Here is a 16,610-nt window from a genome sequence, read left to right as displayed (position 1 = left end):
TTGTCTTTATTGGCAGACATGCCGCTGTAGCCATGCAGGCATTTATTACATTTGCAAGGATGAACCTTGGGCATGCCAACATTTTCCTTATCAAATCTTTTCTTTACGCCAGAATTTGGAGTGGAGCTTTAAAAAATCTTCTCTTCTGAGAAAGGTAGAATGTACAAATATGATTATTTCCTAACTAACTTTGAATGAGTATGGGTGATGGAAGAAAGAATTGATCATGTGAACTCCTGAACACACCACCTCTAAGAAACAATAAAAAAGAACAGCAAAGAGGTTTTGAGGTATTTTTGAGTCAAAACTAATAGGAAAGAACAAGCTGACGCCATCATGGGACTTAACGCTACATGGGCTTGTTTCCAATTTCAAATTTTTAGGAAGAGATTTTGAAATGCATCGTATTTGAATTACAGTCTTTTTCTGAGTTTATCTTCTATCTTTCTCTGAATTTAACTCTTACTTGTTGCAGTGTCCTTGGCAACATTGTCAAGAATGTGACTATAGATAGAGATAGCACAGACCCCTGCTGGTTCATTCCCTAGTCCTGTTCATGAGGGATAGAACATTTGAGTGCGCCCTCAGCAAGTTTGCGGATGACACCAAGCTGTGTGGTTCGGTTGATACGCTGGAGGGAAGGGATGCCATCGAGAAGGACCTTGACACGCTTGTGAGGTGGGCCGATGCCAACCTTATGAAGTTTAACCAAGCCAAGTGTAAGGTCCTACACCTGGGTCGGGGCAATCCCAGGCACTGCTACAGGTTGGGTGGAGAAGAGATTCAGAGCAGCCCTGCAAAGAAGGACTTGGGGGTATTGGTTGATGAGAAGCTGAACATGAGCCGGCTTCGGTGTGCGCTTGCAGCCCAGAAACCAACTGTATCCTGGGCTGCATCAAAAGAAGCGTGACCAGCAGGTCGGAGGAGTGATCCTGCCCCTCTACTCTGCTCTTGTGAGACCTCACTTGGAGTACTGTGTACAGTTCTGGTGTCCTCAACATAAAAAGGACATGGAGCTGTTGGAGCGAGTCCAGAGGAGGGCCACGAGGATGATAAGAGGGCTGGAGCACCTCCCATATGAAGACAGGCTGAGAAAGTTGGGGCTGTTCAGCCTGGAGAAGAGAAGGCTGCGTGGAGACCTCATAGCAGCCTTCCAGTATCTGAAGGGGGCCTACAGGGATGCTGGGGAGGGACTCTTCCTTAGGGACTGTAGTGGTAGGACAAGGGGTAACAGGTTCAAACTTAAACAGAGGAAGTTTAGGTTAGATATAAAGAAGAAGGTCTTCACTGTGAGGGTAGCGAGGCACTGAAATGGATTGCCCAAGGAAGTTGTGAATGCTCCATCCCTGGCAGCGTTCAAGGCCAGGTTGGACAGAGTCTTGGGTGACATGGTTCAGTGCAACGTGCCCCTGCCCATGGCAGGGGGGTTGGAACTAGATGGTCTTGAGGTCCTTTCCAACCCTAACTATTCTATGATTTGTTCTGTAACCCATGAAGTCCCCTGTGTACTCTCAAGCCAAGAGTGGACAGCTTCTCCTGCTGGGGTTTGCATGTGAGTGTGTGTGTTGAAACGTTTGTTTGTTGGTTTGTTTGTTTAATCTGATAGTGTTGGAGATGTCATCCCTAGAGGGGTAGTTAAATTGATAGAAAGCAGATTTGGAATATTGATACTCTTGTCCTGATCCTAAAGTAGGTATCTCAAGGTAAAGCACTTTTACGCTGTGCCCAGATGAAGAGGCTGCACCGTTTTAATTGTGCTCTAAAAGTCAAAGTGATCGTACGTCCTGATGTTATTATATTGATAGTATTTTATTGCTTATGGATTCCCAGGTGATGCTACACCAGCCCTAATTTATGAAGGTGTTTTTGGCTACTTTTAGCTACTTAATGACATCAGGGTAATGTTTCTCAGCCTTGTTGAAAGGGGAATGTTCCTTTGGCTTTACCTGCTTTTGGTTTGGGTTGTTTCACTGCTTCTGACAGGGCAGCAGCTCCATCCATCCAAGTCAGAGGAATGGTGAGGGTCACCTGTGCTTGCACTGCTGCCCTATATGGAGGAGATGAATTGCTATCAAGGAGTCCAAGCTCGTGAGCAGTTTTAAGGTTGGCCTAAACATCTGCAGCCCATAATTAGTCTTTTCTTACTCAGGCAACTGTGGGAAGCTGAGCTGCTGCTAGCTCACGGAGAACTCTGCTCACTCCTGCTGTCTAGTGCTTTATGGCTCCTTGAGGGCTGTGTTGTACAATTTGAGGAACCAACCCTGTGCTAAAGGTAAAAACCAGGTCTGGGGGATGAGAGGAGAAACAGGACAAGCAGTGGGAGGGTTAAAACAAAACAGGCAAGCAGAGCTCAAGTCAAGTGAGTCTGAGAGCGGAAGGGAGGTAAGAGCAGGAGAGGACAGAATCAGGGAGCATTTGGAGAAGAAAACAGAAATACGATGAACAAGGTTGCTGTTAAGTTAGTGGTGTGAAAATTCCACGTGTTCCTTGTTGCAGGAGCATAAGGTGACTGAAATTTTAGGACCTCTTTTATGTTCCAGTACTGTTGTGCTCCACTGTCTTGGAAACTTTGTCTGTGTGATTTCATCAGCTTGAGAATGTATTTTAAGATTTGATATTATTTAAATAACAAAGGTTGATTTTGCATTATTAAAACCCAAAATATTTAGACCAGGGTTTAATACATGTCACATCAAGGCATAATATAAACTTGAATAAAAAGAGGGGAGACGAATTTACTCCCCTCATTAATAATGTTTTCTAAATGGAAGTCATGAATTAGACATCAGAGCTTTCTGCAATTCTGTCCTTCCTCCCTCCCCTCCATCTTTGATTTTCTGTCTTTACTTCTTTACACAGGGCTTGAAAATTAGAATCAAGTTTGGGGAAACGTGCTCCCAACCAGAGAGCGAGTAGTTGGGAGATAGTTGCAAATGGAGTAATTGATTCTGATACATAGCAGATTTACATGCACACCTGTTGGTGCTATGGAATACTTCATAGTTTGTTTCATTTTGTTTTGATTGGAATATTATTGTCTTCCAGTAGTTAAAACTCTGAAGCCCCAAACAGCAGGTGGTGATAGTGCTCATGTCCACAGTGGTTATTATTAAATGCATGTGAACAATGGTCTGCAATTCCAGAGGCGGAGTGTGCTTTGCTTCAAGATTGTTCACTCGTGGTTGTTACAGGACTAACAGTTTAAAAACCAATAGGTCCCTTTGACCTTTTGGGTGGATGGACAATACTCCTATTGTCATTAACAGGAATGGTGCCCTCTTTATAGAAGAGATGAATTTGGTTTGGTAAGACTCATTGGAGGAGGCAAACAGTAAAAAGAGGCTCCAGTTGTGATTTGATATCTTACTGTCATGTTTCAATATTATAAATATTTAGCAGTAGGTTTCCAAGTCAGGCATGAGAAGAGTCAAGTGGTTTGTAAAGTACATTTGCACCTAAAAACCCCTTTCACTGGCCACAGGTTGAATGCTACTTGTACTGTGTTTCCATCCCATCTTGTTTTGCGTGGTTGGTATGAGATGATGAGTAGCTGCTGTGTGGCAAAAGGCATGGCAGGTGCTAAGCGGGTAGCTGCACTGAGATGCTTTCCTTATGTTTTGTCCCTGTGTACTCATAGCACTGGCACAAATAATAAAATATAATTCATGTGTATGTATTCTGTTAAGTGTTAAGGAAACACTTGAACCCAGAAGAACAGCCCTCGCTCACCAAACCAACCCACCCTGTAATATTATGGTCCTTACTGGAAAGCTGGAGCCCAAACATCTTTGTTGTTGCAAAGAGGTAGCCTATGGAGATGGCAGCTGTGAATGATCATTATGCTGTGTCAAGTTTTATTTTAGAGACCATAAGTATACCTTTGGAAAAGAAAAACAAACTACTTCACCAGTCTAGAGAGAAACATAAATCATATATTTTTATCACCTCAAAAGACCACTAGAAGATGAGCTCTAATATTTCAAATGCGACAAGCAATCTATACACATGAATCACAATTTGAGTTCCATTACAGCTGAGCTGATCTATACCACTGGGTGCTTTGTGGATTTTACTCTAACAGTATTAAGTAAAAACCCAAAGCTTTTTGTGATGAATACCTAACCTTTTACAGGAATGTGTAGAGTTGTGGTCTAGAACAACAATTTTAGCATTGCCCTTTAGGCTTTAATAAGAAAATACTATTGCCAGTTTTGACCTCTTAATATTTTTCTCTGTAAAGGAAATATATGTGTTAGTAGGAGGCTGATACTGCAAAGGTAAAAGAAAAGGAGAAATACTGAAAGGATTTATGGAAGATGACCAAAGAGAGATTGCAGAGAGAGTAAAGTAGATGAGCCAAGATTGAAGAGAGGGATCTTTTGTTCCTTCTGCTGCCTTTGTTAGACCCAGCTTTTTTCTTCCTGGACTCAAGGATTTCTGCAGCAACCTGGTGTCAGTTGTTCTCAGTCCTCTCTAGTGCAGCCATTACTTGAAGTCCTTTTGAATCTCCTTTTGAGAAATACTCCCACAGCAATATTTTCATAGAGGTTATGAATTTTCTTTGTATTACTGGTATTCTCCTATTTTGTGTTACAGTAACATGGGCTTTGCTTGCAATGAACCAAAGTTTCAATTCCTTCACCTTTGAGAATTTTAATCCTCTTGCTTTGCTTTGGGGGAAGAAAGAGGAGTGTTGTCCGGTGCATTCAGTGAGGCAGCTGGAGATAGAGGGTAGACTGTAAGGTTAATTTTCAAGTAGATTGGTTGCTGTTTTGACATTCTTGCTTTCTTTTCAGACATCTTTGTGTTCCCTTCCCTTTCATGCTTGGAAATTATTAGATATGCAAGAACAGAACTCCTCAAAGTTATGCTCCAAAAGCCTATTAAAAAGAGGCTGCAAACAGAACAGTGTGAACACATGTCAATACCTGAGTGTTTCCCAAGTGGCTCTAGCGCTCTGTGGTGTGATAACAAGACATGTGGGAGGATTTTTCTTGGCTTTTATCTTCCATGTATTGATGCTCCTGACTTTTTAAAATTCATTTCATCAAGTGGCACTGCAGCAGAAACAACAGCAACGTGGGAACGAGGTAGTTCAAGGCTTTTGTGGTGGTGTATCAAGTCTTTTGCCTCCAGGCCATCATTTCTAATTCAGCCCAAGTTGGCAGCAGTCAGCGATCACTGCCAGCTGACAGCTGTTGGTGGCCAACACAGTGATTTAGCTAGTAGTTCCTACTGGACAGATGTCTGTAGTATAGCAAGTGTGAGTGTAGCTGGCATGCGTTTCATTTTCAGAGGCTGGAAAATGTGGGTATACCTCAACTGCAGCTATTTCTGTTTAGGAAGGTTAAACAGGACACTTGAATTAAGGCAACAAAGAACTCAGCATGTGCACAATGATCCCTCCATTGTGGAGGTTAACCCTCCTATTCTGTGGTCAAATCCTGATGTTATGGTGCTTACCCCTTGTAGCACCTCCATTGTGTCTCCATAAGCACCGGGTGGTGGGAGGGAGAAGAGAGGCTGTAGCTTGGTCTCTGCAGATGGCTGTGCAGAGAGATGTGGTAGGAGACCACACTGTGTGGTGACCAACTCGCCTGTACCCTGCTGGCTGAGGGAGTTCTTCAGCTGTGTTGTCAGTTAATACCTTTTTAATACCTTGTGTGTGAGCAGTGAATAACAAGGCGAAGGTAATGGAGGGGGAAGAATGAGTCTGATTCATTTTTCTTTGTGTGGACATATGGAACACTAGAATTAATCTTTTGAAAACCATGAATTACTTCATGTAAAATCTGTGCTACTAAGCAGAAAATCTATCCTGCTGAGAAAACAAATCAAGAGAATTCTTCAGTATAATATCTGGTTTTGTGGGGAAGGAAGGGGGAAGATTTTACAGTTTACAGTATCACCGAGCTTTGGGATATTTAAACAGGCAAGTCAATGATGGGTTTGATTCACTATTGTGAAAACAGCTTTGATTTTTGGAATTGCAACAACAGTAGAGATCCTCAAGCAAACAGAGATATGGGGTCAAGTTTCTACTGCTCCGTAGTCACCTTTTTGTTCCATTGGCATGATGTAAAGCAGCTTAAAATGGGCTGTCCCTGATCCCACTTGTGCCGCAGGAGTTCCTGCGTTGCAGGAAAAGAGCATTGTAGCATTGTCCGAGCACTTGAGTGAGTCTGGGGGACTGGGCCACTCACCCGTCAACTCAGCAGCTGAATCTGCTGCATTGCTGTGACAGACATTGCGATGTCCTATCTGCCCAGCACTGCAGCTGCTGCCTGCTGTGCAGAGGTACTGTGCCTTCATGCTTTGGGTTACCAGTAAGACAGGTAGGATTGTCAGTGCTGCACACTTGTGATACTATTGTATGTGTTTGAAAACTCTGTGTCAGTTTTTGTCTTGTAACATTGTAATAGAAAAAACCCCAAATGTATGTGTTAATTTTTCAGAGTTAAAAAAATTAAGGATTTCATGAAGAACAGCAGAAGGAACCCATTGCTATGATACAGGAATTTTAGATCTATTTTAAGGAATACTTCTGTACTAAATTTGCCTCCTTCTTTATTCATAGAAACCTGGAGTAGTTTGGACTGGAAGAGACTTTAAAGCTCATCTAGTCCCAAGCCCCTGCCATGCGCTAGACCATGCGCTAACCTTCCACTAGACCAGGTTACTCCAAGCCCCAACCAATCATGGAATCATAGAACAGTTAGGGTTGGAAAGGACCTTAAGATCATGTAGTTCCAACCCACCTGCCATGGGCAGGGATGCCTCATACTAGAGCATGTCGCCCAAGGCTCTGTCCAACCTGGCCTTGAACACTGCCAGGGATGGGGCATTTACCGCTTCTTTGGGCAACCCATTCCAGTGCCTCACCACCCTCACAGTAAAGAACTTCCTCCTTATACCTAACCTGAACTTCCCCTGTTTCAGTTTAAACCCATCACCCCTTGTCCTATTGGTACAATCCCTGATGAAAGAGTCCCTCTCCAGCATCCTTGTAGGCCCCAATGCTGGAGTTAAACCAAATTGCTTTTCGATTTGTAAATGGAATTTATTTTCTCTTATTCTAATATTGTGTCATGTTGTTATATTTTCCTAAGCCCGACTGTTACTTACCTTAGTGGTTCTTCCCTACAGATATCGATGAGTGTGCTGCCAAGATGCATTATTGTCATGCCAACACCGTGTGTGTTAACTTGCCTGGATCCTATCGTTGTGACTGTGTCATGGGATATGTCCGTGTGGATGATTTCTCCTGTACAGGTGAGCTCTTGAGCATACAGCAATAACAGCATTACACTCTGTGTTGTGTGTATCCCTTGCCTTTGAATTGGTCCCTGTGCCATACCAAATGTCACATACAAGCTGGCTCTGTGCTGGCATACAATTTAGGCACAAGTGGGGCAGGTAAATGTGCTACCTTACCTATGTATGACCCTTTTGGGATGGTAGCTCAAGAAGCCCTGTGGTGCATGAACTGAGGGTATTTGTTGATCAGGACATGATCCCTTCATGTCTGGATCCCTTTATGTCTGGAGCACCTCCCATATGAAGACAGGATGAGAAAGTTGGGGCTGTTCAGCCTGGAGAAGAGGAGGCTGCATGGAGACCTCAGAGCAGCCTTCCAGTATCTGAAGGGGGCCTACAAGGATGCTGGAGAAGGACTCTTCATCGGGGACTGTAGTGATAGGACAAGGGGTAATGGATTCAAACTTAAACAGGGTGAGTTCATCTTAGATATAAGGACGAAGTTCTTCCCTGTGAGGGTGCTGAGGCGCTGGCACAGGTTGTCCAGAGAAGCTGTGGCTGCTCCATCCCTGGCAGTGTTCAAGGCCAGGTTGGACGGGGCTTGGAGCAACCTGCTCTAGTGGAAGGTGTCACTGCTCGGGGGGACAGGGGTGGTGTCAGGGGGTTGGAACTGGATGAGCTTTAAGGTCCCTTCCAACCCAAACCAGTCTGTGATTCTGTGATTTTCTGTCCCATGGCTGGCTGGTGTGTGAGGTGCAAAGGCTGAGATTAGATCACACATGGAGAGAAGAAAGAACATTTTATTACCTGTGGTTTGAAACTGGTCACTGGATTGAAACATGAGAAATTATCTGGGAGGAAAAGCTTTCTGGACAGAGCTGAGACAAGTTTCTAAAAGCAAAACTGAAAATGTATAAAATCCCCCAAACCAGTTGTTAGTAAGTGGTTTGGAAATGTTTGTTATTAATGCTGAGAAGTAATGTCTGCAGGACTGACACCTGTTATTTAGAAAAGAGAACAAGTGTGAAAGCATTATACAATAAATCCAGTGATTCTTTTTAGTACCTGTCAGTGAAATGAGCTCTAAAATTCCTTACTGGGAAGTAGGTTGGTCTCATTTCTGCCAGAGGTTTTTAAGGGACCTTCTCTGCAATCTCTGGGCAGAATGCGAGATGCTGCTGAAACACTGGGCCCAGCTGTACGTCACTGGATAACATCTGTCAATCCCAGCACTCCAGAAAGGCTGATCTCGGGCTTATTTTGATGGTGCACCTGTATGGCAAAGAAGGAAAATATCAGGCAGATGTATTGAAATGGAAATAAGTCAGCTTGATGCGAAATCATGTTTAGAATTGGGTTGCATGAGCTATTTTCCCAAGTGGAAAGATGGCAACAGGAGTATTCAATAGGAGAATGACTTCCAGCCCTGAATAATTACCTTGTCATGCACATGTTATCCTGAGGGAAGGTCATGGGAAATGTTGACTTTGATGATGACAGTATGTCTTGTAGCTAAGATTATGGAGTTCATAAAAACTGTAGGAAAGTCCCGCTCACCTCCTGAGAGACATTGATAGTAAATAGCTGTCGGGAAACTGGGTTTTGTTTTGCCCAAAGGGTCATTATTTCTGTACAATCTATGTCTTTTGAGTAAACTTTGGATTTTTTTCTTGATCTTTTACAATCTGCCCTGCCAGAAAAGTTTCGGACCTTAAATTTTGTTCTCAGTGTGTGTGCTGTGTGAGGTAGCGGCCTTCACAGTGATTGGAAAGTGGTTTTGATAATCTGACACTTGCTTTCCATATGCACACTCCCTATTTTCTAATGTTCCTTTCCCTCCAGCAAGGCACTATCATTAGGCATGCAAGTGGTTCAGAAAGCAGGTATTTGGGATGTACTGAACAAGTGTGAAGTAGTAAGACAAGCTGCTTGACAGGAATGGGTGAGCATTCATTTAAAGCGCATGCACAAAAAATCCAGAACTTAGATAAAAACAAAATAATAGAATGAGAAAGAGAACTATTTCTTGCAGGTTCATTATCTTGCTGAAATGACTTCTTTTTTTGACAGCCCCGTTAAAAAGCACAGTAAGTAACATAGCTCAGGAGAAACTTGGTTCATTGCCTGTTGCATCTAGAAATAATTGTATGTTACAGTAATAAATGTATTTAAAATAAGTATTGTGCAATAGAAGCACTAATCCTAGTTTTGTATTTTGCCTTATGTTTATGCAGAATTTTCCTCTAATGAATCTTAAAAAAATAAATAAAAATAATAAAAGAATCAGGCAGCAAATACTTAACCAGTTCCCCCTCCTGCTGGCACCAATGTATAGCAGGCAGAGGCGATAGAGATTGTAGCTGTCACTCAGGATTTAAATTTATTCGTCTTTATTCAAACCAATAAATGAGAAATGATCTTGCTATTAAGCTATACATTTGGGGACAAGTCTGGGAGCCTGAGATGGGCTGAGTCCTCATTACAACTGCATTTACCATAAGTGGGGTTGGGCTCTGATGGGTTCAAGATACAGATTAACCAGTTTCAAACGTAGGCGTTGGAGACAAGTGCACATCATTGCATGTATTCTGTTCACAGCTGGCCTGAAAGCAGAGTTATTCCATAGAGGTTCATGTTTTGGGAAGTCTGAGTCTGATTCCTCAAGGTACGAAGTCATCATCTGCCATTGAGCCAATTCTTTGTGGTGCTGGGCAGGCCTGTGCTAGGTGGCCTTGGCGCTGCCCTGTGCTCCAGCAGCTTTTAAAGGTGGGAAGCTCTGATATGTAGAAGCTGTTACGTCCAAAACAGTTTCTAAGCCCAATGAAGTATTTCAATTGGATATCGAGGGGTTTTATCTTTCTAAAGAGAAATGCAGTGAATATTGCAATGCCAGGTCAGTTTGAATTGGGCACAATCAAATTAATTCAGATACTGCTGAATTTTAAACATGAGCTTCCAGTTGTTTTCTTGGAACCCTGCATCTTTCTTAAATCAAGTACATTTGCACTGTTTTGGTGTGGCCGAAACTTTTTTCCCCGAAACAACTTTTTAATAATATTTCCAATTTCTGATGATGAGAACTGTGGAGTAGAAACTTACCGTGGTCATCAGTAAGAAGCTGCTGTGCTGGAAGCTGTGCTGTTGCATAGAAAATGCAGTCACAGAGGGACTAAAATAATACTCTGGATGAAGTCTACAATTATAGTAAATTCTGAATTATGGTTTAAAATGAAGTAGTGGCTATTTGAATAAATATTCCATGTTCAGTCTCACATAAACAAAAGCCCTGGTATGTTAAGGTTCATCCCAGGGTATTTTCTGGCAGGTTAGTCAGCAATAACTTTAACATGCATTCACCAGGAAAGGTCCATTAGTGTTGTGCTCACCCATTCCCAGAGCTTTGAGCTTCGAATGTTAATGAAGTTGTTGAGTGAAAGTTTTATTAAGGAAAGTTCCCCTGGAATAGGAAGCTTCTTTCAGTCTCTTCCTGTGGTGCTGACAGGTTGTTTCTCTGTTCTCAGGTAAATCACAGTCTTATCACTTCTGAGAATGGCAGCGAGATTTGCTGCTCCAGATGTTCTCATTTACTGGAGTCTACTGATTTAAAGCATGTTATTGGCTGATACAGGTTTTTACCCTGCTTATTGTTGAAAAATAAGCTTTCTTCTAACATAGCAGTTTGGGAGTTTGCTTCAAAAGTGCATTATTTAGTTTCATGCTTTTTGAAGCATGATAAATTACATGATAAAAATATCATAATTTTATTTTTGGTGGGCTGCATCTGTTCTCTGGTTTGATTTGGAAAATGCATGTATATGATTTTCTGTAGTTGGAAACTGCAATATGTAGTTTCTAGGCCCCACTGCCGTTCAATCAAGTGAACAAATGCTTTTTCAGCTGAATAGGCTACAAGTTGTCTGTAATAAATACGTATCTCATGCTGATATGAGGAGGAAACAGTGTAGGTGGTTCTCATCTCATTTTGCATAGCACTGGCATTGTTTATGAAGATAGTAATGATGATCACAGTCAAGATGCCTGACCTGTAACACCTGTGATAACCATTTAAAAAACTATCCCTCATTTGCGGTGTTTTCCTTGGGGATTCAATGGGACTCTGAAAGCTTCCCAAAATCCTGCAGTCATTCAAAGAACAAGTTGTCTCATTTTGTGTAGTCACTGCCAGGCTTGAATGCTCTATATTTGGGGTTTATTTATCTTATTTCCTACAAAGGTTCACTAATGATGAGCTAAAGACCTTTGCGAAGGAGAGTGACAAGAGATTTTTGTTCTCTATTTGCATGTATTGCCCTTTTCAAAATGAAGGAATTTCCTTTGGACTTGAGGGTGACTCGGGGCATTTGTCCTTGGGGCATCTTTTCAAGAAATAGCATGGAAAGTAATGTGGCCACCCAACATTCTGCCCAAACGTGGTGTAACCTGTATGAAACATCCTCCTTTTGATGTACCAAGCTATGCTGATAGATGGTTTTCCTCCATGAAAGGAATCCATGTCCAGATTTTACTGTGGAGTTGTGCAGTTCTGTATGATGTTTGAATACTGGACTGTGCTTTAACCCTTTTTCAGTCCTCATTTTGTGTGATAATGTTCACAGAACTTCTTTTACCCTTGGCTTCTCTGAGCAACAGGTCAATCAAAAAAAGCAAGCCCTTATCTACTGCAGAATCAGGAGGTAATATCAAAATACATCATAGATATTTTATGTCTGTGGAAAAATTGAAATTTTTTTTAGAAGAAGTCTTAGAGTTTACATGTCAGTCTCTAGTTTAGATGCTAATTTGATTTACAGTCTGGGTAGAAAACCAAAAGATTTTGACAGGTTCATCCCATAAGCTCCTTCCCTTCTCTCTTCAGTGGTTCCTGGAGCAGCATTCACTTTTGTACTGGACACACCTTTCAGAACAAGCCCTTCTGCAGCATGTTATTGGAAACATTGTGCCTAAAGCATAGAAAAACAGTTCTGAGAAATCTCAATTTCAAGGGGAAGAAACAGCAGCCCCCACTCCTGCTCTCCCCTTCTTTCCCTCCCCTGTCTGTGACAGGCAGCTTGACTGCAGAAATGTCCTGCTCTGGTTAGAACAAATATTCCAACTTTGCTTTCACTAAAATTGATGCCTTTAGCATTTGTGGCTGGAGTTTACCTGTCAGTTCAAGGTGGTGTAGTTGACCCATAATAATACTAATAAGGCAGTAGATTCACAGTAGTGAAGTGGCAATCTCAAAGGGCAGGTTGCTGCCTCTTCTCCGGAACCACTGTATGTGGTTGAAAAAGATCTGGACAGAAGCATTGAGGCAGCCAATTGGTAATACAGTCACTCTTTGAAAGACAGTCCTGTTTCTGCAATCTAATCTACTCACCCTCTTTTCCTCTGTTTCCTCCTTTTCCTTTTCCATGAACCAAATTAGCATTCAGAAAAACAACATTAGTTTTTTTAGTGTGGCACCTGAACTTTGAAAGAGCTGTGCAGGGTCTTGGCTGTTCACAGAGGTCAGTAAACAAATGTTAGTGCTGTTCAGATGATGGCCTGGAATTGGTGAATTGATAGTCATGACTGCTAGCTGGAAACACCAGTTTGGGGCAGTGAACAGTGAAGGTAGGTGTGTGGTGGATTAGTTTTTAGGTATGTTCTGTGCAAGAGCTTGTTATGCTCTCAGTAAATACCATTAATGAATATCTTATAGAATTACAGAATAGTTAGGGTTGGAAAGGACCTTAAGATCATCTAGTTCGAACCCCCCTGCCATGGGCAGGGGCACGTCGCACTGAACCATGTCACCCAAGACTCTGTCCAACCTGGCCTTGAACGCTGCCAGGGATGGAGCATTCACAGCTTCCTTGGGCAACCCATTCCAGTGCCTCACCACCCTCAAGTAAAGAACTTCTTCCTTATATCTAACCTAAACTTCCTCTGTTTAAGTTTGAACCCATTACCCCTTGTCCTACCACTACAGTCCCTGATGAAGAGTCCATCACCAGCATCCCTGTAGGCCCCCTTCAGATACTGGAAGGCTGCTATGGGGTCTCCACGCAGCCTTCTCTTCTCCAGGCTGAACAGCCCCAACTCTCTCAGCCTGTCTTCATACGGGAGGTGCTCCAGCCCTCTTATCATCCTCGTGGCCCTCCTCTGGACTCGCTCCAACAGCTCCATGTCCTTTTTATGTTGAGGACACCAGAACTATACACAATGCTCCAAGTGAGGTCTCACAAGAGCAGAGTAGAGGGGCAGGATCACTCCTTTGACCCTCGGTTACGGATCACAGGTGGCTGCAAGACACAGGTCAGCAGCAGTGCACTATCATGGTCCTCTCACCACCAGCTCTGGTCTTCCCCAGCACTTGCTGGAAGTCCTCGCTAGACCACTTTGCTATGAGACAGTCTGCTTTAGGCTGATACATTTGCTCAGAGGGGTTGCCATGCTACCATGGGAGATACATGGTGAAGGGCTGCTGGCACACAGGATTCACATGGAGATGGCTTCACCCAGCCTGCATCCACAGTGTGCCAGCACCTTCTGCTGCAAACTCATTTAAAGTCTTTCAGAGTTTCAGAGTCTGCTAGGTGCTGGTGTGGCTGTAGGACGCACTGGCGTTAAGTCACTGAGTACCCAGAGGTGACCACAGCTGTTCAGGATAATGGCCACACCAAACATGCAATCAGGTTAATGGGCAAAAATGTCACTGCTTTGATTCTGTTAATTTTAAAAGGTGGTGGAAGAAAAATTGAAAACAAAAAAGTAGGGGAAACCTTGGAGTGGTTGGACCTTAAATCCAGAAGCCAAGCACAAGACACACACAGGGTTAGCTGCAACACATCCTGCTGCTTTACTGCCAGGGCAACCCAGAGAAGGCAAATCTGCTCCATCCCGGACCCCTGCAGCGAGGGGTGGACATCCACAGTGAATTGTAGAATCTTAAAATGGTTTGGGTTGGAAGGGACCTTAAAGATCATCTGTCCCTACCTGCCCTTGTCCAAAGCCCCTCTCCAGGTTTCTAGTAGCTCCTTTAGGCACTGGAACCTGCTCTAAGGTTTCCCCGGAGTCACTCCAACAGCTCCACGTCCCTCTTGTGTTCTTGCCTCAGAACTGGACGCAGGACTGCAGGGGGGGTCTCTCCAGAGTGCAGTAGAGGGGCAGAATCCCCTCCATCAACCTGCTGCTCATGCTCTGGGGGTGTAGGCCAGCACATGGGGAGTTCTGGGCTCAAGCACACACTGCCAGGTCATGAGAAGCTTCTCATCACCTAAAACCCCAAGTCCTTCTCCTCAGGGCTGCTCTCAATCCATTCTCCACCCAGCCTGTGTTTGTGCTTGGGGTTGCCCTGATCCAGGTACAGGACCTTGCACTTGGCCTTGTTGAACTCCATGTGGTTCATACAGTTCCACCTCTCAGGCCTGTGAAGGTCCCTCTGGATCCCATCTCTTCCCTCCAGCGTGTCACTGCACCACACAGGTGGGTGTCATCAGCAAACTTGCCAAACTTTTCTTTTAAAGAAACATGAAAATATTCATTGGGTTGGGGTCATGTTTATGTCATGTTTTATAGATGACGTGGCAGATGTTCAGCACAATAGGTGTGACTGGGGATAAGGACCTTGGACAGTCCTGGACCCTCATTTTACTTGATACTAATATATTGATATGCACTGCTCTGAAGCATTCCCTGCTTCCAAGTCCAGACTGTCCTTCTACCAGCTGCACTGGGTGCTTGTCTTCTCACTGCAGGGTATCTTCAGGACAATACGCTTGGTTTTCCAAATGCATTTGGAAATTGGCCTTAAGTGAATGTGAATGGATGACATGAGGCACAAAATACTCTTACCCTGGTCTCTCCCGAGATCCTTATGTGTCAAGTGCTAAAAGGCAGGACAGGACTTAGCTCCTTGAGTAGCACTCAGTAGCACTCTCTTGTTTAACTGCAGTCAATAGCACCTCTGTTGCTATAACTATGAGGGGAATTGTTTAGTTTGAGGTGCCTTGAAATGCAGATACATTGGTTTCAAGTCCCTCGGTAAGCTGTTGGCCAGGTTCAGCAGCAGGTAATCTGTGCAGCAGAGGCTATTGCTGCACCAGAGAGCATTTCTTTGCTCTGCAGGACGAGTCAACAGAAGACTAGAAGAGTATTCAGTCAATCCAGCAAAACCAAACCAGAGCGATTCCATGTCAGATGACTGATACTCACACAGGTCTTGACTCAAACCCCATTAACTCAGCAGAAAGCTTTCAATATCTCATTTGGCTTTAGATAAGTCCTGTGGAGAGATAACTAGCGCACTCTTGCCATAGGGAAGCTCTGTTTGTAACAACACTGAAAGGGGGTTTCTTTTGTGCTGTCAGAGAATCCTGTGCTGTACTAACATGGATAAGCTTCTCAAGGCATCCCTGGAAGGCTGATAAGTATTTAACTGCTGTTTTGGAAAAGGACAAGCTGAGTCGAGGAGAAGTGGAGCATCTTGCCCAAAATCATGCTGAGACAGTGGCAGCATTGCAGAGTCTAGTAAACAGTTGGAAAAATTGGATGTGGACAAACTCCAGACTGATCCCAACAGGGATTCAGCAAACAAGGAGGTGTATTTTCACAAGGAACAACAGCAGTTCGTTGCAGCAAAGTGTGCACTTAGTAGCCACCTGACCTGCATGTGATAAATCTTCTCCTTCCTCTTTCCATGCAGTCCTTTGTTACTTTGGAGTTGAATGATTCCCCAATTCTCTAAGTTTAAATGCCATGTCACGTTTTTTTGTTCTGACCTTACCTTCATTTACTGGGTGTAACTGCAACGATTTTTACATTCCTTCCCTTAAAAAAATGCCATTAGAAACCTGCAGATGATTTGCTCCTAAATGCTTTCTACCTGAGGAAAAAGTGTGCTAAAAATGTAATATTTACAGTGATTTAAATTCCTCACTGGTAAATTGTTTAATTAAACATCTTTGTGTTTTCCTGTGCTCTGGGCATGGAAGTGTTGCTAATTTGTCCAGAGCAGTTGGTAATCCTTTCAAGTCCTTTTGACACATTGATTTTCTGTAGCTTTATTAATACTAAAATAAATTAAACACCTGACTGTAAATCATGCTGATAGTTGTATTTCTTGACTCATGCATAATTAGCAGTTTTATGTGATTTCTTAGCTGCAGCCTTTTGTGCTACTGTATATGTTATCACAAAAATGTAGTATTGAAAATAGGTTTGCATAAGCATGAACATGCTTCTGCATAAACTTAAGCACTAAGCTCATGCTTAAAAATAATAATATTGATTTAATACTCACTCAAGAGCCATGAGTGAAGCTGTCTATCTAAAGAAGAAGCAAGGGCAAGTCTTTCCCTGTCACCTGG

At 43.1% G+C, this 16,610-nt stretch overlaps 1 protein-coding gene across 2 annotated transcripts in view; it reads left to right on the top strand.

The window, feature by feature from the left end:
• The window catches only part of NELL1 (neural EGFL like 1), a 283,745-nt gene that overhangs the window by 130,429 nt on the left and 136,706 nt on the right, over positions 1-16,610 (top strand). For both annotated transcript variants that reach the window (XM_030483848.1, XM_030483847.1), the window contains exon 13: positions 7,147-7,272. In XM_030483848.1, coding sequence (XP_030339708.1) covers positions 7,147-7,272 — 126 coding nt within the window. The remainder of the gene's footprint in view (positions 1-7,146; positions 7,273-16,610) is intronic.

This window comes from Strigops habroptila, chromosome 4 (genome assembly GCF_004027225.2).
Source record: "Strigops habroptila isolate Jane chromosome 4, bStrHab1.2.pri, whole genome shotgun sequence".
Taxonomy (NCBI): domain Eukaryota; kingdom Metazoa; phylum Chordata; class Aves; order Psittaciformes; family Psittacidae; genus Strigops; species Strigops habroptila.
Note: the sequence above shows the minus strand (reverse complement) of the source record. Positions and strands in the feature narration are given on the sequence as shown.